Source organism: Chiloscyllium plagiosum, unplaced genomic scaffold (assembly GCF_037043375.1).
Source record: "Chiloscyllium plagiosum isolate Xiang-an unplaced genomic scaffold, Cpla_swu_hap1 HiC_scaffold_8, whole genome shotgun sequence".
NCBI classification, from domain to species: domain Eukaryota; kingdom Metazoa; phylum Chordata; class Chondrichthyes; order Orectolobiformes; family Hemiscylliidae; genus Chiloscyllium; species Chiloscyllium plagiosum.
Window position 1 is genome coordinate 115,772,736 of NW_028270146.1, and position 26,098 is coordinate 115,798,833.

Here is a 26,098-nt window from a genome sequence, read left to right on the forward strand (position 1 = left end):
AGAAGGATGTTCAGGTGCCTTGGCATAGCAAATAATGCAACTTTTTAAAATTCAAGTAATAATATTTTTATTAATGTTACTCCAACCAAAGAGTATGACTTTACATTTATGATCATAATATTCCACTTGCCAAACCATTGCCCACTCACTCAATGTATCTAGGTTCCACTGCAAAGTTTCCCAGTCCTCCACACACTTTGTTCTGCTACTCATCTTAGTGTCATATGCAAACTTTGACACCCTCCATGTGGTCCCCAACTCCAAATCATCTGTATCAATTCTAAATAATTGCAGTCCCAACACTGATCCTAGAGGCACACTACTAGTTACTGATTGCCAGCCAGAATAAGGCTTATTTATCCCCACTCTTTGCTTCCTGTTAGTCAACCAATCTTCTATCCATGCTGATACTCTATCCCATGCACCCTTATATAATGCAACAGCCTCTGGCTCAGCACCTTGTTGAAGGCCTTTTGGAAATCCAGGTACACCGCATCCACTGGGTCCCCGTTGTCCACCTTGCTCGAAATGTCTTCATAGAATTCCAAACGATTTGTCAAGCATGATCTACCCTTCATGAATCCATGCTGTCTGCCCAATGGGACAATTTCTATCGAGATTCCCTGCTATTTCTTCCTTGATAATAGACCCAAGCATCTTTCCAACCACAGAGAATAAACTAACTTGTGTAGAATTCCCTATCTTTTGTCCACCGCCTTTTCTTACAGTTCTTCCTTTTCACTGGAATATACCTTTGCTGAGCACTTCCTAAAATGTCTTTGAAAATCTTTCATCAACTGTCCCACCATAAACCTTTGTTTCCAGTCTACTTTATCCAGGTTCTCCCTCATTCTATTTTAGTTGCCCGTGTTCAAGCACAGGACCAAGGTATTAGATTTTATTTTCACACTCTCCATATGAATTCTAACTTCAACCAGACAGTGATCATTTCTTCCAAGAGGATCCCTAACTGTGAGGTTATTAATTATTCCTGTGTCATTGCACAGGGGCCAGATCTTGGATAGATTGCTCCTTGTCGGTGCCATTTCATACTGTTCAAAAAAACTATCATGGATACACTTAATGAACTCCTCAAGGCTACCCTGACAGAGCTGGTTTGAAAAATCTACATGTAGATTAAAATCACCCATGATAATAACCGTACCATTTTTTACAGGCATTAGTTATTCATTCGTTTATTGCCCATCCCAATGTGATGTTATTATTTGGCCTATACACTGCGCCTATCAGTGACTATCTTGTTAGAATTTTGAATGCATCATTCCTGTTTCTCCTAATGTACAGCAATAACAACAACTACTTGCATTGTATGGAAACTTTCACAATGGCAAATCTCCTAAGGTGCTTCATGGATGATCAAAACATTGATTAAAGAGAATGATTTTAAAATACATCTAAAAGGAGGATAGAGAAGGTTAGGAACAGTATTCCACAGACTTCTGCCCTTGACAGCTCCAATTGTGGAGTGATGCAGGTGGGGTGGGTTGGAAAGGGAACATGCAAAGGGGAAATGGAGGAGTGTAGGCAGTGCATAAGGTCTTAAGGACAGAGGAGGTTCCAGACTGAGTCTGTCTGTCATAGACAGTATGGCTGCCTCATGGAGTTTGAAGCACCGCAATGGGCCCATGCATGTCATGTTAGTCAAGGATAGTATAACGGTGGCTGAGAGAACATTTGATGAGGACTTGTCTACTGAAGTAGTGTGGGCTGAGGTTAGAAACAGGAGAGGAGAGGTCACACTGCTTGGATTTTTTATAGGCGCCGCAGAGTTCCAGGGAGGGGGAAGAGAGGATTAGCAAAATTACTCTGGGTAGGAGTGAAAGTAACATGGTGGTCATTATGGGGGACTTTAACTTCCCCAACATTGATTCGAAATGCTATAACTCTAGTACATCGGATGGATCAGTTTTTTGTCCAATGTGTACAGGAGGGTTTCCTGACACAGTATGTTGAAGGGCCGACAAGAGGGGAGGCCACACTGGATCTGGTGCTTGGTCATGAATCGGATTAGGTATTTGATTTAGTTGTAGGTGAGCACTTTGGAGAGAGTGATCATAATTCAGTTATGTTTAGTTTAGCGGTGGAAAGGGATATCACAGGTGAAGACTTATCGATGGGGCAGTGGCAATTACAATGCGATTCGGCAAGAATTAGGGTGCATAGAATGGGGTGGCAAAATGCAGTGGATGCAGACAATGGAAATGTGGAGCTGGTTTAAGAAACAGATATTGCGTGTCCTTGATAGGTATGTCCCTGTCAGGCAGGGAGGAAGTGATAAGGTAAGGGAACCGTGGTTTACCACAGAAATTGCATCTCTTGTTAAGAAGAAGTCAGAGGCTTATGTGTTGATGAGGCAAATGGTACAGTTGAGGCGATGGAGACTTACAGATCAGCTAGGAAGGATTAAAAGAGAGTTAAGAAGAGCAAAGAGAGTCTTTAGTGAAAAGAATAAAGGAGAACCCTAAAGCTTTCTATAGGTATGTGAAGAATAAAGGATAGGGTAGGAATAGGGCCAATCAAAGATAAAAGTGGGAAGTTGAGTGTGGATACTGTGGAAATCGGAGAGGTGCTAAATGAACATTTCTCATTGGTTTTCACTCAGGAAAATGAGAATATTGCAGACAATAATGAGGTAGAAGATGTTAGACTAGAAAGGATCGAGGTTACAATCAGGTGTTATCAATTCTAGAAGGATTGAAAGTAGATAAGTCCCCTGGGCAAGATGGGATTTATCTGTAGATTGTCTGGGAAGCTAGGGAGAAGATAGCAAATACGTCAGCTTTGATATTCAGTCGTCCTTGCCTACAGGTTCAGTACCAGAGGACTGGATGATTGCAAATGTTATGCCCTTGATCAAGAAGGGCAGTAGAGATGACCCAAGTAATTATATACCAGTGAGCCTTACTTCTGTTGTAGGAAAGGTTTTGGAAAGAATTATAAGAGACAATATCTGTAATCGTTTGGCAAACAACAATATGATTTCAGATCGTCAATATGGTTTTATGTCTCAGAAAGCTCATTGCGTTTTTTGAGATGGTGACCAAGCATATAGATGAGGGTAGGGCAGTTGACATATACATGGACTTCAGTAAAGCCTTTGATAAGTTTCCACATGGTAGGCTGTGAGTGAAAATGCAGCAACATGGAATCGAGTGTGATTTAGCAGGTTGGATTAGAAACTGACTTTCTGAAAGAAGGCAGCGAGTGGTGGATGATGGAAAATAATCAGCCTCCAATGCGGTTATTAGTGGTATGCCACAAGGATCTGTTTTGGGACCACTGCTGTTTGTCATTTCTATAAAAGTCTTAGACGCAGGCATAGGTGGATGGATTAGTAAATTTGCAGATGACACGAAAGTCAGTGGAGTAGTGGACAGTGTGGAAGAATGTTACAGGTTACAGGGGGACTTGGATAAACTGCACAATTGGGTTGAAGGGTTGCAAATGGAGTTCAATGCAGCTAAATGTGAGGTGATGCACGTTGTGAAGAATAACAGGAAGGCAGATTACTGGGTCAATGGAAGGATTATTGGTAGTGCAGATGTGCAGAGGGATGTTGGAGTCCATGTACATAGATGCCTGAAAGTTGCCACCCTGGTGTACAGTACTGTTAAGGCAGCATACAGTGTGTTAGGTTTCAGTCGTAGATGGATTGAAGTCTGGAGCCACAATATCGTGCTGCAACTATACAAAACACTGGTGCGGCCATATTTGGAATATTGTGTGCAGTTCGGGTGCCCATATTTCGGGAAGGATGTGGAAGCATTGGAAAAGGTGCAGAGGAGATTTACCAGGATGTTGTGTGGTCTGGAGGGAAGGTCTTATGAGGAAATGTTGAGAGACTTGAACGTGTTCTCATTGGCAAGAAGAAGGCTAAGAGAGATTTTGATAGAGACATACAAGATGATCAGAGGCTTAGATCGGGTAGACAGTGAAAGTCTTTTTCCTTGGATGATGACATCAGTGTGTATGAGGGGGCATAACTACAAATTGAGGAGTGATAGATTTAAGACAGATGTCAGAGGCAAGTTCTTTACTCAGAGTGTTTAGGGCATGGAGTCCACTATCTACTAATCGAGTTAACTCAGCCACATTAATGAGATTTAAACAATCCTTTAGATAAGCATATGTGTGATTTTGGGATAGTGTAGGGGGACGAGCTGAGAATAGTTCACAGGTTGGCGCAACATCAAGGACCGAAGGGCCTGTTCTGCGCTGTATTGTTCTCTGACTATTGTGCTACAAGAGATTTTTACTGTCTTAAACAAAGTGATGGATCTTGTATTGTGGGCTTACGAAGTGTCACTGATCTCTACCAAACGTGTACGTGGTAGAGAATGCTGCCTGACCTGCTGCGCTTTTCCAGCAACACATTTTTCAGCTCTGATCTCCAGCATCTGCAGTCCTAACTTTCTCCCTGTATGAGGTAGAGTCAGGGCAATAGTAAGATGCTGCAACAGGAGGGGGACAAGTAGCTCCATATAAAACCCGACTCCTTCTCAACTGTTTTCAACACAAAAACTGAGCGCCTTCCAGTAAAGCACCTCTATATCCCACCACAACACTGTGCCCCACAATCGTGGTATCTGGCTGTGCACTTAGAGGAGTGCAACGGTCTGTACTGGGACCCTGAAACGCTTGGTAAGAGTCAAATCATCTGAGCATTGAGAGCCCCACCACATTGCATGCATTTTCTCTTGTTTTCACTCCTGACTCCCCTTGGTTTTCCTAATGAACCTGCTAAAAGTTGTTATTACACACACCTGCACAAGCTGTGAATTGAACCCAGGCCTCTCGCTCCAAGTTTAAGGATATTTTCACCGCGTCACAAACATCGACTCGAACTTCCTTTGTCCCCTGCCTGCTAAGTCACGCCTGAATCAACTCTGCAACTGGGAGGAAGAGGCGGAACAGGAGGACCGAGTAGCGGCCAAAGTGCGAGAGGAGAGGGGACAAAGCATTCTCGGGAGTGAACGCTTCAAGATTGGTCAGAGAGCAAACTATTTTGCAGGATTGATCATTCTCACTCCATAGTGGAGCATTAAACCTCTCTCATAAATCAATGTGAGATTTTAAGAAATACTGTAGTTGAAATGTAAATCTGATAACGTACATATTTCAAATCGATTTGCACAACTCGAATAAGAAACTTTTTTTTAAAACTCCCGGAACGATTGGTAATGTACATACCTGGCCGGTATGGTTGATTTGGATCGGACAATCTATTTGCATGCTAGACATCGCTATGTCTGTAACTCGACAGAGCAATTGTTAATGACTAATAGTTTACCCATCAGTCTGTGCAGATATGAATATTCTCTATGAACGAATTGATAACCTCAGACGCACGCGCAGTTTGGTTTCTATGGAGAGCATGCGCAGTGTCACATTGATCACGACGGAGAGAGCGACATGGAGCTGCTTTCTCCGGCAGCGGCTGCGATCGGCTTCAGAGAGCGGCGCTCAGAGCCAGTGTGTGGGAGCCTCGCTGGGAGAAAGGAGCGGAGAGAATTCACAAATCCCGGATAAAGGTTAAAACAAACTCAAAAAAGACCCTCCAGGCCCGGGTAAGGAGGCGGCGGTCCCTGATCAGGGAAGTGGCCCAGGGTCACGGCCGCCATTTGTTTGAGGGAAGAGGGAGAGCGGGCCTGAGGGACGCCATCTTGAGAAGGTCAAGGTGCAGGGGGCGGGGCTCTCGGGGTCTGAAGAACAATCAGAGGAAAGGGAAGACCCATTGTTACTGATTAATCCCACGGACACAGCGTCACTGGGCGGTCCCGCAGGAATATCCTCTCTCAGTCCTGCTGGGATGGTTCACCCAGTCAGAACCAGCAGCTCTCCTCCTCTCTCAGCAACCCTTCTGTCCTTCCTGCAGCATCTGTCCCCTGGGACATTGAGCTGCCTGTCCTGTCCCTCCCTCAGCTGTTGTTTCTGTAATACCTGTGATATCCTAGTCCCACCTTAGATTACTTCACTAAAGACAGGAATGCACCCGATGGATTTTTCTTAACATCAGCAATTGTTTAATACTCACTTACAGGTTTTTAATTACATCGTTTTTGAAGCATTTACTTCACATTCAATCATTTGCAATGGTGGGATTTGGACCTGTGTCCAGAGAAGACTTGCTGAGTTTCTGGATAAATTGTCACGCAATAATGCCACTAGGCCATCACTTTGCCTGCTCACAATTTGTATATCCCAGTGCAACATGAATCAAAACTCTTTCTTCCTGCACAATTGTTTGACCCGGCACTCTGGTGATGTGACTCAGTACCTCTCCACTGTGTGGGTCTAATTGCTGCCTCTGTCAGCAACTCTCACTCTTGAAGCTACTCCAGATCATGAGCCAACAGAATTCTCCACTCCAGAGAGATGAGGCAGTACAGGTCAGGAATGTAGAGTGGGATTTTCCAGATCTCTGTGGGCTCAGTGCCATTCTATATGTGTAATCCTCAAAGCATTAGTCTAATTTCCCATTCTGCCTATTTCTGTGTCTTCTACAGGTACTCATGGAGTTCCTGACTCAATAGACTTGCCAACTGCTGGTTGGGACGATGGTTGGTCAGCCAGAAAGACAAAGTCAGGGAGGTCGGGAGTCTTCAATAAATCCTGTTGCCAGGTAAGGTCATTCCAGTGCACAGAGTAGAAAGTAATAAGGGGTAATCCAAACATCAGCTAACAAGACATGACATAGAGAAAGTGCTGGAGGGGGAACACAGTACAAACACACCCAAGGCTCAATCACCACGCCTGCTGCAAGTTTTATTGTAATGAGACAGCATCGGGAGTTCCCAGTTATCAGTTCAGGCCTGTGCTTTCTTAGGGAGCATCAGAACAACTGAGGGGAATGCAGGCCTCCCACGAGAGGGTGGGATCTTTCTGTTCCCTATTCCCTCTCCAACACTGTATCAATGGCTTGTATTGAGGACCAGTGTCTTCAATCATTCTAACTCCTATAACAGTTCCTATCTCTGTCATCTCCTCCCCTCTCACCAATTATTTCACATATTTGAAACCTCCAGTCCAGATGACCATCCATATCGCTGTAACTTGCTTCAGTCTCTACAACATGCCTTGTCACGATAGTCTCCTCCTCCAATAACTAGAGACATCGAGTCTGTTTCTGTGCGGCATGATTCTTTGGCCAAGGTTTCCTAAATGGAATGAGTCACGTTTGCCTGTGTTTGGCTCATATCCCTTCAAACCTTCTCCTTTCCACGTACCTGCCCGAGTGACTCATCCATGTTGTAATTGTACTTGTTTTTACCATTTCCTCTGACAGCCCGTTCCGTCTATGCACCATTCTCTGTGGATAATGTTGCCCCTCAGCTCCCTCTTTAAATCCTTGCTCTCTCACCTCACGTTTATGCCTCTAGCTTTGGACTCACCTACCCTTGGCAATTCACCTTACTTAGACCCTAATTGTTTTCATAAACCTTTATAAGGTCACCCTGTGGCCTCTTCTGCCCAAGAGAAATATTGACGACAGTGTTACCAATATCTCCAACTCATGTACTCAATGCTCTGACCAATGAAGACAAGTGTGCCAATTACTGTTTTCAACACCCTGTCGCCCTGCGATGCCAATCCAAGAAACAATGTAACTGCACCCCTTGGTCTCTCTCTGTTCGACAACACTGTCCAGGGCCCAACCATTACCTGTGTTAGTCCTCCCTGGTTTGTCTGAATTAAATCCAACACCTGAATTAACCTCCATCTTTCATTCCTTCGCCCAGTTGATTAACATCCCCTTCGATAACTATATTCCCTGCCCACTCTTCCACTAATCTTGCTATCCATAAATATACTAACAGGGACTCCTATATTTTCACTCAAATTGTTAATGTAAATGGTGCACAACCGTGGTCCCAGCACCAATCCTTACAGCACGCTGCTGATCAGAGGCCTCCAGTCTGAACAAAACCCTCTCCCACCACCCTCTGTCTCCCACTGTCATCCCATTTTGTATCCAGTTGGCTAGCTCTCCCTGATCCCTTGTGATTACTAACCAATGTATCATGCTACATCCTAAACAAGGGTTTGCGGAAGCCAGAAACAACGTCTGTTGCTCTGCCTTCGTCTATCTTTTTGGTCACATCTTGAGCAAACTCCAGTCAAGTTTGTGAGACGTGTTTTCCCATGCACAAAGCCATGCTGGCTGTCCGTAATCAGACCTTATCTTTCCAAATGCATGTAAGGCCTACCTCTCAGAATGACCTCCAACAACTGACCCACCCTGATGTCTCGCTCATCAGTCTGTAGTTCCCTGGCTTTCTCTTGCAGCCTTTCTTAATTAATGACGCAACATTATAATCATAGTCAAGAGTCATACCACACTGTTTGGTTAACGCAAACCATACTCTAAAACGGATCTCATCCCACCTGCCTGTCCCTGGATCATATCCCTTCAAACCTTTCCTATTCATGTACTAATCCAAATGTCTTTTGAACATTGTAATTATCCCCATGTTCACCCCTTCCTTGGGAAGTTCATTTCACACACAACCCACCCTCTGTGTAACAATGTGCCTCTCATGTGTTTTATTTTATATGTCTCTCCTCTAACTTAAAAATGTAGTGCCTTGTCTTGAAACTCCCCTGTCCATGGGAAAAGACACTCCCATTAACTCTATCTATCCTCCTCATGATTTTATAAACTTCTATGAGGTCATCTGTCAACATTCAGGTTTCAGTGAAAAATACCAACCTATTCAGCCTTTCTTTATACTGAAGCCTTTCGTACCCAGCCACATCCCAGTAAGTCTCCTCCCAACCCTTTCCAGCTTAATAATAATCTTCCTATAACTGGGCGACCAGAACTGGACACAGTATTCCAGAAGAGGACTCACCAATGGCCTGTATAATCTCAATATGACTTCCCAACTCCTATATCCAAAGGACTGAGCAATGAAAACAAGTGAGGCAAGCACCTTTTTTTAAACTATCCTGTCTCTCCATGTTGCAAACTTCAAAGAATTATGTAACTGAACCCTGAGGTCCCTCTGTTCTACAACACTACCGGAGGTCTTGCCATTAATTGTATAAGCTCTGCCCGTGTTTGTTTACCAAATGCATTACCTCGTATTTATTCAGATTGAACTCCATCGACAGTTTTCAGCCATTCACACATTTCATCAGGATCCCTTTGTAATCTCAGAAAACCTTCTTCACTGTCCACAATGCCACCCTCCAGTCTAACAGCCTATCACATGCAGCTCTCTATGGTACAAATATCTCTGCTAGGGGCCCTACAATTTCTTTACCAGCTTCCCACAATGTCTTGAGATACATTTGATCAGGTCCTGGGGATTTATCTACCTTTGTGTTTTAAAACCTCCAGCACCTCCTTTTCTATCTTGTGGACTCATTTCAAGACGTTGAGTCATAGAGATGTACAGCATGGAAACAGGCCCTTCGGACCAACTCCTGCATGGCATTTCTGGTCGCATTTGCCACAATTTTGCCAATATTCCTCTAAACCTTTGCTATTCATACACCCATCCAGATGCCTTTTAAATGTATTTCTATCAGCCTCCACTATTTGCTCTGGCAGCTTATTCCATCCACTCTGCGGGAGCCAGTTGTCCTTTAGACCCCTTTGAAAAGTTTCCCTCGTCTGGAGAAATGACCTTGTCAATTGACCCTGTCGATGACCATCATGATTTTAAACACCTTTTATCGGTTAACTCCTCAGCTTCCCATGTTCAACTGAAAACAGCCCCAGCCTATTCAGGCTTTTCCCTGAAGCGCAAACCCTCCAACCCTGGCAACATCTTTGGTCATTTCCTCTGAATCCTTTCATGTTCCACGACATCCTTCCGATGGCATTAAGACCAGAATTACACACAGTATTCCAATAGTGGTCAGGCCAAACACTGTTTAGTTCCCTGAGCGCCCCAGTCTTTATCCACAGTAAGTTCCAAAGTGAAATATTTGTTTCGGATCCTGTAGTTTCACACATCGTTTGCTTCATTGATCACTAAGGATACCGGGTTTGTCCCGAGCTCTTCTTTTGCTCTTAATACACTTGTAGAACCTCTTTGGATTCTCCTTAACTTTCTCTGCCAAATCTATCTCATGTCCCCTTTTTACATTCCTGATTTCCATCCAAAGTGTATTTCTACAGCCCCGATGCTCCTGAAGGGATTCCCTTGAGTCAGCCAGTTATATCTGACATGTGACCCCTTTTTTTGTTGACCAGAGCCTCGAGACTCAACCAGTGTTTCCCAATTCTGTTAGCATTGAGCTGCACACTAACAGGAGCACGCTGGCGCTGAACGCTCCTTTTATCTCGGTTTTAAAATATTCCTACTTGCCAAACATCCCTTTACCTGCAAATAGCCTCCCCAGATCTACTTTAAAAATTCATGTCTAATACTATCTTGGTCCGTTGAATAACTTTAACTTGTGGACCAGGCCTGTCCTTTTCCATCGCTATTTTCAAATTAATACAATTGTGGTAACTTTCCAAAGTGTTCCCCCACTAACACCTCAGTGCCGTTCCCTACCTTGTTTCCCAAGGGGAGGTCAGGTTTTGCCCCATTCTCCAGTTGGGCCACTTACATAATGACTGGGAGTTTTCAGAACACACTTAACAAATTCCTTCCATCCAAATGCTTAACTTAGTAGCAATCCCAGTCCAGGTTTGGAAAGGTTAAGATCCCCTATCATTACAACCCTATTATTCTAAGAGATATCTGAAATCTCCTGACATATTTGCTCCTTCATCTCCCATTGCCTATCGCTGTAGTCTGACCATAGAAAACTAATGGCCAATTTTTATTTCTCAGTTGCACTAATATCGCTTAACTGGGCGATGCTGCATGAATACTCCCTCGAGGTACTGCTGGGATGTTTCCCCCAATCAAAACCACCAGCTCTCCTCCTGTTTAGCCTCCTGTTCTATCCTTCCTGTAGCATCTGTCTCCGGAACATTGAGATGCTGGTCCTGTTGCTCCCTCAGCTGTGTTTCTGTAATATCTATGGTATCCCAGTCCCATGATCCCATCCACGCTCTGGGTTCATCTGCCTTATCTGTCTGGCCCTTTGCATTGAAATAACTGCAGTTTAATCCACCAGTTTTCCCTCATTGTCTGCTATGTTCTTGCCTGCCTTGTCTACTTATATTGTTCTCTTGAACATTTGTACCAGCCTCAACTTTCTTTCTGGCCTTACGACTCTTTGGGGTCACACAGCCCTGCCAGACGAGTTTCAATCCTCTCGAGCAGCTCCAGCAACGCTCCCCACCAGGATGTGGGTCCCCCTCCTGTTCCCAGTTCAGGTGTATTCCCCACCCAGTCTACCTGTGCTGACACCTTCAGACATACAGGGACTTGCCCACCAAGGTCCCTGTATTCCTCAGTACTCCAGGAGGACCTACCATTCATGATGTATATCGTTCGTTTATTCGACTTCCCACAGTGCATTACCTCACAGTGATCAGAAGTAAACTCCATCTGCCATTACTCTGCTCAGTTTATCATCTGATCGATATCAGACTGCAGCCTGAGTCCATCCCCCTCACTGTGGACAACACCCTCATGTTACCTGCAAACCTACTAATGTTACCTTCTGCTTTCACATCCGAGTGATTAATGTCCATAATGAACAGCAATGGTTCCTGCACAGATCCCTGTGGTACACCCGCTGGGCAAAGGCTTTCAATCACAAAACCAACCCTCCACCAATTGTGGAGCCAATTTGCCAACGTACCTTGGATCCGATGGGATCTTCCCTTTTGGACCAGCCTTCCGTGTGGGACCTTGTCAAAGACCTTAATGAACTCCATATAAACCACATCATCTGTACGGCCCTCATCAATATCAGAGGACAGTCGTCTAGCAAATCCATACAGACAATCCCTAATGAAATTGCGGGGTATCCGTTTTTGGCGAATACATTGTAGAGGTGTTCTTCTTCCTCTTTTTGCAGTTCTGGTGTACTGCAGTGTGTTGTGGCCCTTTTGAACAGTGTCTTGATGCAACTTCTTTTGTGTGTGTTGGGGTGGTTGCTTTCGTAGTTTAAGACTTGGTCTGTGTGTGTGTCTTTCATGTATATCTTTGTGGTGAATTCTCCGTTCGGTGTTCTCTGTACCATCACGTCTAGGAATGGGAGTTGGTTGTCCTTTTCTTCCTCTCTAGTGAATCGGATTCCTGTGAGTGTGGCTTTGATGATCCGGTGTGTGTTCTCTATTTCTGTGTTTTTAACGATTACAAAGGTGTCATCCACATATCTGAGCCAGAGTTTGGGTTGAATTTGCGGTAAGACTGTTTGTTCTAATCTTTGCATTACTGCTTCTGCTATGAGCCCAGAGATGGGTGAGCCCATGGGTGTGCCGTTGATTTGTTCATATATTTGGTTGTTGAATGTGAAGTGTGTTGTGAGGCACAGGTCCGGTAGTTTGAGTATGCCATCTTTGTTGATAGGTTCACCGTCCTGTTGTCTGTTCTGTATGTCCAGCAGGTTGGCTATTGTTTCTCTGGCTAGGGTTTTGTTGATAGAGGTGAACAGTGCCGTTATGTCGAATGAGACCATAGCTTCTTCCTTGTCTATGTGTGTATTTCTGATGATGTCCAAGAATTCCTGTGTTGACTGTATAGAGTGTCTGGATCCGCTGATCAGGTGTTTCAGTTTCTGCTGTAGTTCTTTAGCCAGTTTGTGTGATGGTATCCCTGGTAGTGATACTGTGGGTCTGAGTGGGATGTCTGGTTTGTGCACTTTAGGTAGTTCGTAGAATCTGAGGGTGCTGTTGCTTTCAGTTTTGATTCTCTGTAGGTCAAACCTGGTTATCTGTCCGTTTTTGTTGTAGGTTTCTCAGTGTGTTGTTTATCCTATTGGTGAGCTGTGGGGTGGGGTCAAACTCCACGCAATTTCATCCACAGATGCCTCAGGGAAAGACAATGGAACGAAGACATGACACGACCCAAAGGACTAGCCACACTACCATACATCAAGAACATTTCCGAACTGACAGCCAGACTACTGCGACCACTAGGACTCATAACAGCACACAAACCAACAGCCACTCAGACAACAACTCACCAGGACGAAGGACCCGATACCCAGCATGAGCAAAACCAACGTAGTGTACAAAATCCCAGGCAAGGACTGCACAAAACACTATATAGGACAAACAGGAAGACCGCTAACGGTCCGCATCCATGAACACCAACTAGACAAGAAAGGACACGACCAGCTATCCTTAGTAGCCACACACGCAGATGACAAGTAACGTGAGTTCGACTGGGACAACACTACTATTATAGGACAAACCAAACAGAGAACAGCCAGGGAATTCCTAGAGGCATGGCACTCATCCACAGTTTCAATCAATAAGCACATCGACCTGGATCGAATATACCGGCCACTGCAGCGGACAGCTGGAACTGACAACCGGAAGGGGCAGATGCAAATCACTATAAATGCCGGAGGAAACATCACAGAAGCGCTTCACAGGAGGCTCCCAAGCACTGAGGATGTCACCTAGACAGGGGACAAAACGTCTGCAACACAAATTCCCAACTCGGCGAACAGAACCACAACAACGAGCACCCGAGCTACAAATCTTCTCCCAAACTTTGAAGCCCTTTAGACTCTACAAAGCTCTGTCATGAACAAGCCACTATTTCCTTTGCCTTCTTCAGTGTCTGCAACTCTCGCTCTAGTAACGTTCTTTAGTCACTGCAGGTCTGCCTAGCTCCCCAGACAACCTGTTTCATCCCCTACAGCTCCCACAATCACTGTAACAGCCTCTGCTCTGTCTAATCCTCCTCTTTCCCACTGCCTTCCAGGCACAACGGCGATCCTGTAAGAGAGCAGTGCGGAATGGGATGTTATAAATCGCAGCTGAGGCTTGATGCCGACCATTACCTGGGAGTCACAAGGGGAGAGAACCTGAGCGAGTGCAGCACAGAGCGGGAGAATATAAATCAGCAGCGAGGGTCAAGGCCGACTGGGACTTGGATTTGGATAAAAAGCAGAGCAGGAGGCTCGAAATCAGCACCGAGTCACAGAGGGAGTGACCGTGTGAGGGAGCAACTTGGAGCAGGAGCATGAGGCTGACTCAGCTGGGAGAATATAAATCAGCACTGAGGATCGAGGCCTTGTTGTACCTGGGAGTCACAGAGACGGTGACCATGTGAGGGAGCAGACTGGAGTGAGAGCTGGACGATTACACGTCTGAGGAGACACATCACTGTGTGTGCACCTGTCCCTCCATTGTTCTGTGTTTGTGTGTGTTTGTATGCGTGTGTGTCCCCTTCCCTCGCTGTGTGTGTGTAACTCACCTCACTGTGTGTGTGTCCCTCCCTCACTGTGTGTGTTTGTACCTCCCTCGCTGTGTGTGTGCATGTCCCTCCCTCACTATGTCTGTGAGCATGTCCCTCCCTCACTGTGTGTGTGTGCGTGTCCCTCCCTCACTGTGTGTGAGCATGTCCCTCCCTCACTATGTCTGTGAGCATGTCCCTCCCTCACTGTGTGTGTGTGTACGTGTCCCTCCCTCACTGTGTGTGTGTTTGTGTGCGTATGTCTGCGTGTCACCCTCCCTCACGTGTGTGTGTGTGTGTCCTCGTTGTGTGTGTGTGTGTCCCCTCTCGCTTTTTGAGCACATGTCCCACCCTCGCTGTGTCTGCGTGTCCCACCCTCGCTGTGTCTGCGTGTCCCACCCTCGCTGTGTGTGCGTGTGTGTGTATATGTGTGCGCCCCTCTTGCTGTGTGTGTGTGTGCACCTCTTGCAGTGTGTGAGGGTGTCCTCCCCTCGCTCTGTATGTGTGTGTATGCATATCACTCACTCACTGTGTGTCTGTGTGTCCCTCCCTCGCTGTGTGAGTGTGTGTGTGCGTGTCTCTCTCTCACTGTGTGCGCGTCGCTCTTGCTGTGTGTGTGTGTGTCCCTCCCTCGCTGTGTGTGTGTGTGTCCCTCCCTCGCTGTGTGAGTGTGTGTGTGCGTGTCTCTCTCTCACTGTGTGCGCGTCGCTCTTGCTGTGTGTGTGTGTCCCTCCCTCGCTGTGTGTGTGTGTGTGTGTCCCTCCCTCGCTGTGTGTGTGTGTCCCTCCCTCGCTGTGTGTGTGTGTCCCTCCCTCGCTGTGTGTGTGTGTCCCTCCCTCGCTGTGTGTGTGTGTCCCTCCCTCGCTGTGTGTGTGTGTCCCTCCCTCGCTGTGTGTGTGTGTCCCTCCCTCGCTGTGTGTGTGTGTCCCTCCCTCGCTGTGTGTGTGTGTCCCTCCCTCGCTGTGTGTGTGTGTCCCTCCCTCGCTGTGTGTGTGTGTCCCTCCCTCGCTGTGTGTGTGTGTCCCTCCCTCGCTGTGTGTGTGTGTCCCTCCCTCGCTGTGTGTGTGTGTCCCTCCCTCGCTGTGTGTGTGTGTCCCTCCCTCGCTGTGTGTGTGTGTCCCTCCCTCGCTGTGTGTGTGTGTCCCTCCCTCGCTGTGTGTGTGTCCCTCCCTCGCTGTGTGTGTGTGTGTCCCTCCCTCGCTGTGTGTGTGTGTGTCCCTCCCTCGCTGTGTGTGTGTGTCCCTCCCTCGCTGTGTGTGTGTGTGGCCCTCCCTCGCTGTGTGTGTGTGTGTGTCCCTCCCTCGCTGTGTGTGTGTGTGTCCCTCCCTCGCTGTGTGTGTGTGTGTCCCTCCCTCGCTGTGTGTGTGTGTGTCCCTCCCTCGCTGTGTGTGTGTGTGTCCCTCCCTCGCTGTGTGTGTGTGTGTCCCTCCCTCGCTGTGTGTGTGTGTCCCTCCCTCGCTGTGTGTGTGTGTGTCCCTCCCTCGCTGTGTGTGTGTGTGTCCCTCCCTCGCTGTGTGTGTGTGTGTCCCTCCCTCGCTGTGTGTCCCTGTGTGTGTGTGTGTGTGTCCCTCCCTCGTGTGTGTGTGTGTGTGTGTCCCTCCCTCGTGTGTGTGTGTGTGTGTGTGTGTCCCTCCCTCGTGTGTGTGTGTGTGTGTCCCTCCCTCGCTGTGTGTGCGTGTGTGTGTATATATGTGCGCCCCTCTTGCTGTGTGTGTGTGTGCACCTCCTGCAGTGTGTGAGGGTGTCCTCCCCTCGCTCTGTATGTGTGTGTATGCATATCACTCACTCACTGTGTGTCTGTGTGTCCCTCCCTCGCTGTGTGAGTGTGTGTGTGTGTGTCCCTCCCTCGCTGTGTGTGTGTGTTTGTCCCTCCCTCGCTGTGTGTGTGTGTGTGTGTGTGTCCCTCCCTCGCTGTGTGTGTGTGTGTGTCCCTCCCTCGCTGTGTGTGTGTGTGTGTCCCTCCCTCGCTGTGTGTGTGTCCCTCCCTCGCTGTGTGTGTGTGTGTGTCCCTCCCTCGCTGTGTGTGTGTGTCCCTCCCTCGCTGTGTGTGTGTGTCCCTCCCTCGCTGTGTGTGTGTGTCCCTCCCTCGCTGTGTGTGTGTGTCCCTCCCTCGCTGTGTGTGTGTGTCCCTCCCTCGCTGTGTGTGTGTGTGTCCCTCCCTCGCTGTGTGTGTGTGTGTGTGTCCCTCCCTCGCTGTGTGTGTGTGTGTCCCTCCCTCGCTGTGTGTGTGTGTGTCCCTCCCTCGCTGTGTGTGTGTGTGTCCCTCCCTCGCTGTGTGTGTGTGTGTCCCTCCCTCGCTGTGTGTGTGTGTCCCTCTCCCTCGCTGTGTGTGTGTGTCCCTCTCCCTCGCTGTGTGTGTGTGTGTCCCTCTCCCTCGCTGTGTGTGTGTGTGTCCCTCCCTCGCTGTGTGTGTGTGTGTCCCTCCCTCGCTGTGTGTGTGTGTGTCCCTCCCTCGCTGTGTGTGTGTGTGTCCCTCCCTCGCTGTGTGTGTGTGTGTCCCTCCCTCGCTGTGTGTGTGTGTGTCCCTCCCTCGCTGTGTGTGTGTGTGTCCCTCCCTCGCTGTGTGTGTGTGTATCCCTCCCTCGCTGTGTGTGTGTGTGTCCCTCCCTCGCTGTGTGTGTGTGTGTCCCTCCCTCGCTGTGTGTGTGTGTGTCCCTCCCTCGCTGTGTGTGTGTGTGTCCCTCCCTCGCTGTGTGTGTGTGTGTCCCTCCCTCGCTGTGTGTGTGTGTGTGTCCCTCCCTCGCTGTGTGTGTGTGTGTCCCTCCCTCGCTGTGTGTGTGTGTGTCCCTCCCTCGCTGTGTGTGTGTGTGTCCCTCCCTCGCTGTGTGTGTGTGTGTCCCTCCTTCGCTGTGTGTGTGTGTGTGTCCCTCCTTCGCTGTGTGTGTGTGTGTGTCCCTCTCTCGCTGTGTGTGTGTCCCTCCCTCGTGTGTGTGTGTGTGTGTCCCTCCCTCGTGTGTGTGTGTGTGTGTCCCTCCCTCGTGTGTGTGTGTGTGTCCCTCTCTCGCTGTGTGTGTGTCCCTCCCTCGTGTGTGTGTGTGTGTGTGTGTGTGTGTGTCCCTCCCTCGTGTGTGTGTGTGTGTCCCTCCCTCGTGTGTGTGTGTGTGTCTCTCCCTCGTGTGTGTCCCTCCCTCGCTGTGTGTGTGTGTGTGTCCCTCCCTCGCTGTGTTTGTGTGTCCCTCCCTCGCTGTGTTTGTGTGTCCCTCCCTCGCTGTGTGTGTGTGTGTCCCTCCCTCGCTGTGTGTGTGTGTGTGTCCCTCCCTCGCTGTGTGTGTGTGTGTGTGTGTGTCCCTCCCTCGCTGTGTGTGTGTGTGTCCCTCCCTCGCTGTGTGTGTGTGTGTGTCCCTCCCTCGCTGTGTGTGTGTGTGTGTCCCTCCCTCGCTGTGTGTGTGTGTGTCCCCCTCCCTCGCTGTGTGTGTGTGTGTCCCCCTCCCTCGCTGTGTGTGTGTGTGTCCCTCCCTCGTGTGTGTGTCCCTCCCTCGTGTGTGTGTGTGTGTGTGTGTCCCTCCCTCGTGTTTGTGTGTGCGCGGACGTGTCCCTCCCTTGCTGTGTGCGGACGTGTCCCTCCCTTGCTGTGTGCGGACGTGTCCCTCCCTCGCTGTGTGCGGGCGTGTGTCTCCCCCTCGTTGGGTGTGCGCATGTCCCTCTCTTGCTCTGTCTGTGTGTTTGTGTTTGTGTGTGTCCCTTCCTGGCTGTGTGTTCATGTCCCTCTTTCGCTGTGTATGTCTGTAATTTTGTGCTTGTGCATGCGCGTGTCCCTCCCTCGCTGTGTGTGCATGTCCCCCTCTTGCTGTGAGTATGTGTGTCCCTGTTGCAGTGTATGTGAGTGTCCTTCCCTGGCTGTGTGTGTGTGTATGTGTGTCCCTCCCTCGCTGAGTGTCTGCGTGTATCCCCCTCACTGTCTGTATTTGCGTGTCCCTCCATCGCTGTGTGTGTGTATGTGTGTGTGTGTATATTTGTGCATTTCCCTCCCTTGCTTTGCATGTGTGTGCCCCCTCTCAATTTCTGTGCACATGCCCTCCCCCTCACGGTGTGTGTGCTTGTCCCTCCTCTGTGTGTCCCTCCCTCGCTATGTGTGTGCGTGTCCCTCCCAAGCTGTGTGTCCATGCTCCCTCCCTCGCTGCGTGTCTCAGCGTGTCCCACCCTCACTCTGTGTGTGTCCCTCCCTCGCTTTGCGTTTGTGTGTCCGTCCCTTGTGTGTGCGTGTGTGCATGTGCCTCCCTTGCTCTGTGTTTCTGTGTGTGTATGTACGTGTGCGTGACCCTTCCTCGCTTTGTGTGTCCATCCCTTGTGTGTGTGAGTGCGTGACCCCCTTGCTGTGTGTGCGTGTCCCACCCTTGCCGTGTCTGTGTGTGTCCTCTCTCGCTGTGTGTGCGTGCCCCCCCTCAATTTCTGTGCACATGCCCTCCCCCTCGACATGTGTGTGTACCTTCCTTCGCTGTATGTGTGTGTATCCCTCCCTCGCTGTGTGTCTGCAGGTAACCCCCTCACTGTGTGTGTTTGTATGTCGCTCGCTCGCTGTGTGTGCATGCGTCCGTCCCTCGCTCTGTGTTTGTGTGTATGTATGTGTGCATGTCCCTCCCTCGCTTTGCATATGTGTTCGTCCTTTGTGTGCGTGTGTGCATGTCCCTCCCTTGCTCTGTGTTTGTGTGTGTATGTATGTGTGCGTGTCATTCCCTCGCTTTGCGTGTATGTGTCCGTCCCTTGTGTGTGTGTGTGTGTGTGTGTGACCAGCTTGCTGTGTGCGCGTGTCCCACCCTTGCTGTGTCTGTGTGTGTCCTCTCTCGCTATTTGTGTGTCCCTCTCAATTTCTGTGCACATGCTCTCCCCCTCGACATGTGTGTGCTTGTCCCTCCTTCGCGGTGTGTGCGTGTCCCTCCCTCGCTGTGTATGTGCGTGTCCCTCCCTCGCTGTGTATGTGCGTGTCCCTCCCTCGCTGTGTATGTGTGAGTTTCCCCCATTGGTGTGTGTGTGTGTGTGTGTGTGTCCGTCCGTCCCTCTTGGTATGTGTGCTTGACCCTCCCTCGTTGTGTGAGCATGTATCTCCCCCTCGCAGTGTGTGCGCATGTCCCTCTCTCACTCTCTGTGTTTGTGTGTGTCCCTCACTGGCTGTGTATGCACGTCCCTCCCTGGCTGTGTGTGTGCGTGTCCCCCTCTCGCTGTATATGTCTGTGTTTGTGTGCTTCCTCATGCGCATGTCGCTCCTCCACTGTATGTGCGTGTCCTTCCCTCGCTGTCTGTGTGTGTGTGTGCGCGCGTGTCCCTCCCTCGCTGTGTGTGCATGTCCCTCTCTTCCTGTGTGTGTCTGTGTTTGTGTGCTTCCTCATGCACGTGTCGCTTCCTCGCTGTCTCTGTGTGTGTGTGTGTCCATCCCTCGCTCTGTGTGTGTGTGTGTGTGTGTGTGTGTGTGTGTGTCTTGCTGTGCATGTGTGTGTGTGTCCCTCCCTCGCTGTGTGTGTGTGTGTGTGTGTGTGTGTGTGTGTGTCTTGCTGTGCATGTGTGTCCATGTCCCTCACTGGCTGTGTGTGTGCGTGCCCCTCTCTCGCTGTGTGCTTGGGCATGTGCGTGTTCTTCCCTCGCTGTGTGAACGTGTCCCTCTCTTGCTGTGAGTATGTGTGTCCCTCTTGCAGTGTATGTGAGTGTCCTTCCCTAATGCTGTGTGTATGTGTATGTGTGTGTGTGTATGCATGTGTGTCCCTCCCTCACTGTTTATGTGTCAGTTTCCTGCCCTGTGTGTGTTACTCTTGCTGTGCGTGTGTGTACGTGGCCCTCCCTCGCTGTTTGTGTGCGTGTCCCTCTCTTGCTCTGAGTGTGTGTCCATGTCCCTCCCTGGCTGTGTGTGTGCGTGCACCTCTCTCGCTGTGTGTCTGTGTTTGTGTGTGTCCATGTCCCTCCCTGGCTATGTGTGTGCATGCCCCTCTCTCGCTGTGTGTCTGTGTTTGTGTGCTTGAGCATGAGCGTGTCCATCCCTCGCTGTGTGTGCGTGTCCCCTCTTGCTGTGAGTATGTGTGACCCTTTTACAGTGTATGCGTGTGTCCTTCGCTCGCTGCGTGTGTGTGTGTGAGTGCATGTGTCCCTCCCTCGTCTTGTCAGTGTGTGCCCCCAATCACTTTCCGTGCACATTTCCTCCCCTTTGCCGTGTGTGTGCTTGTCCCTCTTTCCATGTGTGTGTGTGTGTGTGTCTCCCTCGCTGTGTGTGTTTGTGTATGACCCTCCATCGTTGTGTGTGTGCATGTCCTTCCCTCCCTCGCTGTGTGTGTGTGTGTGTGTGTGTGTGTGTGTACGTGTACGTTTCACTCCCTCGCTGTTTGTGTGTCCCTCGCTGGCTGTGTGTGTGTGTGTGTGTGTGTGTGTCCCACTCTCGCTGTGTATGTGTGTGTGTGTCCTACTCTCGCTGTGTATGTGTGTGTGTGTGTGTCCCTCCCTCGCTGTGTGTCAGCGTGTATCCCCTTAACTGTATGTATGTGTGCGTGTCACTCCCTCACTTTGTGTGTCCATGCCCCCTCCCTCGCTGCGTGTCTCAGCGTGTCCCTCCCTCGCTCTGTGTGTGTGTGTGCATGTCATTCCCTCACTGTGTGTGTGTGTTTGTGTGTGTCCCTCCCTCAGTGTGTGTGTACGTTTCACTCCCTCGCTGTTTGTGTGTCCCTCGCTGGCTCTGTGTGTGTCTGTGTGTCCCTCTCTCACTGTGTGTGCATGTCCCTCACTCTCTGTGTGCATGTCCATCCCTCGCTGTGTGTTTGTGTATGACCCACCATCGCTGTGTGTGTGCATGTCCTTCCCACCCTCGCTGTGTGTGTGTGTGTGTGTGTGTCTCACCCTCGCTGTTTGTGTGTGTATGTCCCGCCCTCGCTGTGTGTCTGCGTGTATCCCCTTAACTGTGTGTATGTGTGTGTGTCCGTCTTGCTGTGTGTGTGTGTCCCTCCCTTGCTCTTTGTGTATGTCCCCATTGCTGTGTGTGCGTGCGTCCCTCCCTTGCTGTGTCAGTGCGTGCCCCCTCACTTTCTGTGCACATTTCCTCCCCTTCGCCGTGTGTGTGTGTCCCCCTCCTTCCCTGTGTGTGTGTGTGTGTGTGTCCCTCCCTCGCTGTGTGTGTGTGTGTGTGTCCGTCCCTCACTGTGTGTGTGTGTCCGTCCCTCACTGTGTGTGTGTGTCCCTCCCTCGCTGTGTGTGTGTGTGTGTCCCTCCCTCGCTGTGTGTGTGTGTGTCCCTCTCCCTCGCTGTGTGTGTGTCCCTCTCCCTCGCTGTGTGTGTGTGTCCCTCTCCCTCGCTGTGTGTGTGTGTCCCTCTCCCTCGCTGTGTGTGTGTGTCCCTCTCCCTCGCTGTGTGTGTGTGTGTCCCTCCCTCGCTGTGTGTGTGTGTGTCCCTCCCACGCAGTGTGTGTGTGTGTCCCTCCCACGCAGTGTGTGTGTGTGTCCCTCCCTCGCTGTGTGTGTGTGTGTGTCCCTCCCTCGCTGTGTGTGTGTGTGTCCCTCCCTCGCTGTGTGTCAGCGTGTATCCCCTTAACTGTATGTATGTGTGCGTGTCACTCCCTCACTTTGTGTGTCCATGCCCCCTCCCTCGCTGCGTGTCTCAGCGTGTCCCTCCCTCGCTCTGTGTGTGTGTGCATGTCATTCCCTCACTGTGTGTGTGTGTTTGTGTGTGTCCCTCCCTCAGTGTGTGTGTACGTTTCACTCCCTCGCTGTTTGTGTGTCCCTCGCTGGCTCTGTGTGTGTCTGTGTGTGCATGTCCCTCACTCTCTGTGTGCGTGTCCATCCCTCGCTGTGTGTTTGTGTATGACCCACCATCGCTGTGTGTGTGCATGTCCTTCCCACCCTCGCTGTGTGTGTGTGTCTCACCCTCGCTGTTTGTGTGTGTATGTCCCGCCCTCGCTGTGTGTCTGCGTGTATCCCCTTAACTGTGTGTATGTGTGTGTGTCCGTCTTGCTGTGTGTGTGTGTCCCTCCCTTGCTCTTTGTGTATGTCCCCATTGCTGTGTGTGTGTGCGTCCCTCCCTTGCTGTGTCAGTGCGTGCCCCCTCACTTTCTGTGCACATTTCCTCCCCTTCGCCGTGTGTGTGTGTCCCCCTCCTTCCCTGTGTGTGTGTGTGTGTGTGTGTGTCCCTCCCTCGCTGTGTGTGTGTGTGTGTGTCCGTCCCTCACTGTGTGTGTGTGTCCCTCTCCCTCGCTGTGTGTGTGTCCCTCTCCCTCGCTGTGTGTGTGTGTCCCTCTCCCTCGCTGTGTGTGTGTGTCCCTCTCCCTCGCTGTGTGTGTGTGTCCCTCTCCCTCGCTGTGTGTGTGTGTGTCCCTCCCTCGCTGTGTGTGTGTGTGTCCCTCCCACGCAGTGTGTGTGTGTGTCCCTCCCTCGCTGTGTGTGTGTGTGTGTCCCTCCCTCGCTGTGTGTGTGTGTGTGTGTCCCTCCCTCGCTGTGTGTGTGTGTGTCCCTCCCTCGCTGTGTGTGTGTGTGTCCCTCCCTCGCTGTGTGTGTGTGTGTCCCTCCCTCGCTGTGTGTGTGTGTGTCCCTCCCTCGCTGTGTGTGTGTGTGTCCCTCCCACGCAGTGTGTGTGTGTGTCCCTCCCTCGCTGTGTGTGTGTGTGTGTCCCTCCCTCGCTGTGTGTGTGTGTGTGTCCATCCCTCGCTGTGTGTGTGTGTGTGTCCCTCCCTCGCTGTGTGTGTTTGTGTGTCCCTCCCTCGCTGTGTGTGTGTGTGTCCCTCCCTCGCTGTGTGTGTGTGTGTCCCTCCCTCGCTGTGTGTGTGTGTGTCCCTCCCTCGCTGTGTGTGTGTGTGTCCCTCCCTCGCTGTGTGTGTGTGTGTGTCCCTCCCTCGCTGTGTGTGTGTGTGTGTCCCTCCCTCGCTGTGTGTGTGTGTGTGTCCCTCCCTCGCTGTGTGTGTGTGTGTGTCCCTCCCTCGCTGTGTGTGTGTGTGTGTCCCTCCCTCGCTGTGTGTGTGTGTGTGTCCCTCCCTCGCTGTGTGTGTGTGTGTGTCCCTCCCTCGCTGTGTGTGTGTCCCTCCCTCGTGTGTCCCTCCCTCGTGTGTGTCCCTCCCTCGTGTGTGTGTGTGTGTGTGTGTCCCTCCCTCGTGTGTGTGTGTGTCCCTCCCTCGTGTGTGTGTGTGTCCCACCCTCGTGTGTGTGTGTGTGTCCCACCCTCGCTGTGTGTGCGTGTGTGTGTATATGTGTGCGCCCCTCTTGCTGTGAGTGTGTGTGCACCTCTTGCAGTGTGTGAGGGTGTCCTCCCCTCGCTCTGTATGTGTGTGTATGCATATCACTCACTCACTGTGTGTCTGTGTGTCCCTCCCTCGCTGTGTGAGTGTGTGTGTGCGTGTCTCTCTCTCACTGTGTGCGCGTCGCTCTTGCTGTGTGTGTGTCCCTCCCTCGCTGTGTGTGTGTGTGTCCCTCCCTCGCTGTGTGAGTGTGTGTGTGCGTGTCTCTCTCTCACTGTGTGCGCGTCGCTCTTGCTGTGTGTGTCCCTCCCTCGCTGTGTGTGTGTGTGTCCCTCCCTCGCTGTGTGTGTGTGTGTCCCTCCCTCGCTGTGTGTGTGTGTGTCCCTCCCTCGCTGTGTGTGTGTGTGTGTCCCTCCCTTGCTGTGTCAGTGCGTGCCCCCTCTCACTTTCTGTGCACATTTCCTCCCCTTCGCCGTGTGTGTGTGTCCCCCTCCTTCCCTGTGTGTATGTGTCCCTCTCCCTCGCTGTGTGTGTGTGTCCCTCTCCCTCGCTGTGTGTGTGTGTGTGTCCCTCTCCCTCGCTGTGTGTGTGTGTGTCCCTCCCTCGCTGTGTGTGTGTGTGTGTCCCTCCCTCGCTGTGTGTGTGTGTGTCCCTCCCTCGCTGTGTGTGTGTGTGTCCCTCCCTCGCTGTGTGTGTGTGTCCCTCCCTCGCTGTGTGTGTGTGTGTGTGTCCCTCCTTCGCTGTGTGTGTGTGTGTGTCCCTCTCCCTCGCTGTGTGTGTGTCCCTCTCCCTCGCTGTGTGTGTGTCCCTCTCCCTCGCTGTGTGTGTGTGTCCCTCTCCCTCGCTGTGTGTGTGTGTCCCTCTCCCTCGCTGTGTGTGTGTGTCCCTCTCCCTCGCTGTGTGTGTGTGTCCCTCTCCCTCGCTGTGTGTGTGTGTGTCCCTCCCTCGCTGTGTGTGTGTGTGTCCCTCCCACGCAGTGTGTGTGTGTGTGTCCCTCCCTCGCTGTGTGTGTTTGTGTGTCCCTCCCTCGCTGTGTGTGTTTGTGTGTCCCTCCCTCGCTGTGTGTGTTTGTGTGTCCCTCCCTCGCTGTGTGTGTTTGTGTGTCCCTCCCTCGCTGTGTGTGTTTGTGTGTCCCTCCCTCGCTGTGTGTGTTTGTGTGTCCCTCCCTCGCTGTGTGTGTGTGTGTGTGTCCCTCCCTCGCTGTGTGTGTGTGTCCCTCCCTCGCTGTGTGTGTGTGTGTCCCTCCCTCGCTGTGTGTGTGTGTGTCCCTCCCTCGCTGTGTGTGTGTGTGTCCCTCCCTCGCTGTGTGTCAGCGTGTATCCCCTTAACTGTATGTATGTGTGCGTGTCACTCCCTCACTTTGTGTGTCCATGCCCCCTCCCTCGCTGCGTGTCTCAGCGTGTCCCTCCCTCGCTCTGTGTGTGTGTGCATGTCATTCCCTCACTGTGTGTGTGTGTTTGTGTGTGTCCCTCCCTCAGTGTGTGTGTACGTTTCACTCCCTCGCTGTTTGTGTCCCCCTCGCTGGCTCTGTGTGTGTCTGTGTGTCCCTCTCTCACTGTGTGTGCATGTCCCTCACTCTCTGTGTGCGTGTCCATCCCTCGCTGTGTGTTTGTGTATGACCCACCATCGCTGTGTGTGTGCATGTCCTTCCCACCCTCGCTGTGTGTGTGTGTGTCTCACCCTCGCTGTTTGTGTGTGTATGTCCCGCCCTCGCTGTGTGTCTGCGTGTATCCCCTTAACTGTGTGTATGTGTGTGTGTCCGTCTTGCTGTGTGTGTGTGTCCCTCCCTTGCTCTTTGTGTATGTCCCCATTGCTGTGTGTGTGTGCGTCCCTCCCTTGCTGTGTCAGTGCGTGCCCCCTCACTTTCTGTGCACATTTCCTCCCCTTCGCCGTGTGTGTGTGTCCCCCTCCTTCCCTGTGTGTGTGTGTGTGTGTGTGTGTCCCTCCCTCGCTGTGTGTGTGTGTGTGTGTGTCCGTCCCTCACTGTGTGTGTGTGTCCCTCTCCCTCGCTGTGTGTGTGTCCCTCTCCCTCGCTGTGTGTGTGTGTCCCTCTCCCTCGCTGTGTGTGTGTGTCCCTCTCCCTCACTGTGTGTGTGTGTGTCCCTCCCTCGCTGTGTGTGTGTGTGTCCCTCCCACGCAGTGTGTGTGTGTGTCCCTCCCTCGCTGTGTGTGTGTGTGTGTCCCTCCCTCGCTGTGTGTGTGTGTGTGTCCCTCCCTCGCTGTGTGTGTGTGTGTCCCTCCCTCGCTGTGTGTGTGTGTGTCCCTCCCTCGCTGTGTGTGTGTGTGTCCCTCCCTCGCTGTGTGTGTGTGTGTGTCCCTCCCTCGCTGTGTGTGTGTGTGTCCCTCCCACGCAGTGTGTGTGTGTGTCCCTCCCTCGCTGTGTGTGTGTGTGTGTCCCTCCCTCGCTGTGTGTGTGTGTGTGTCCCTCCCTCGCTGTGTGTGTGTGTGTGTCCCTCCCTCGCTGTGTGTGTGTGTGTGTCCCTCCCTCGCTGTGTGTGTTTGTGTGTCCCTCCCTCGCTGTGTGTGTTTGTGTGTCCCTCCCTCGCTGTGTGTGTGTGTGTCCCTCCCTCGCTGTGTGTGTGTGTGTCCCTCCCTCGCTGTGTGTGTGTGTGTCCCTCCCTCGCTGTGTGTGTGTGTGTCCCTCCCTCGCTGTGTGTGTGTGTGTGTCCCTCCCTCG

General features: G+C 51.0%; 1 protein-coding gene across 3 annotated transcripts in view; it reads left to right on the forward strand.

The window, feature by feature from the left end:
• Window positions 1-5,260: 5,260 nt before the first annotated feature.
• The window catches only part of LOC148149526 (uncharacterized), a 60,985-nt gene continuing 40,147 nt past the window's right edge, over window positions 5,261-26,098 (forward strand). Inside the window, exons 1-3 of one of the 3 annotated variants that reach the window (XM_087989501.1) lie at window positions 5,261-5,552; window positions 6,528-6,643; window positions 13,815-14,016. In XM_087989501.1, coding sequence (XP_087845627.1) covers window positions 5,330-5,552; window positions 6,528-6,643; window positions 13,815-13,862 — 387 coding nt within the window. In that variant the 5' untranslated portion in view covers window positions 5,261-5,329 and the 3' untranslated portion in view covers window positions 13,863-14,016. Of the gene's footprint in view, window positions 5,589-6,527; window positions 6,644-13,814; window positions 14,017-26,098 lie in introns of those variants that run through there. The other 2 variants (XR_015757795.1, XM_087989502.1) reach the window with 2 other exon arrangements.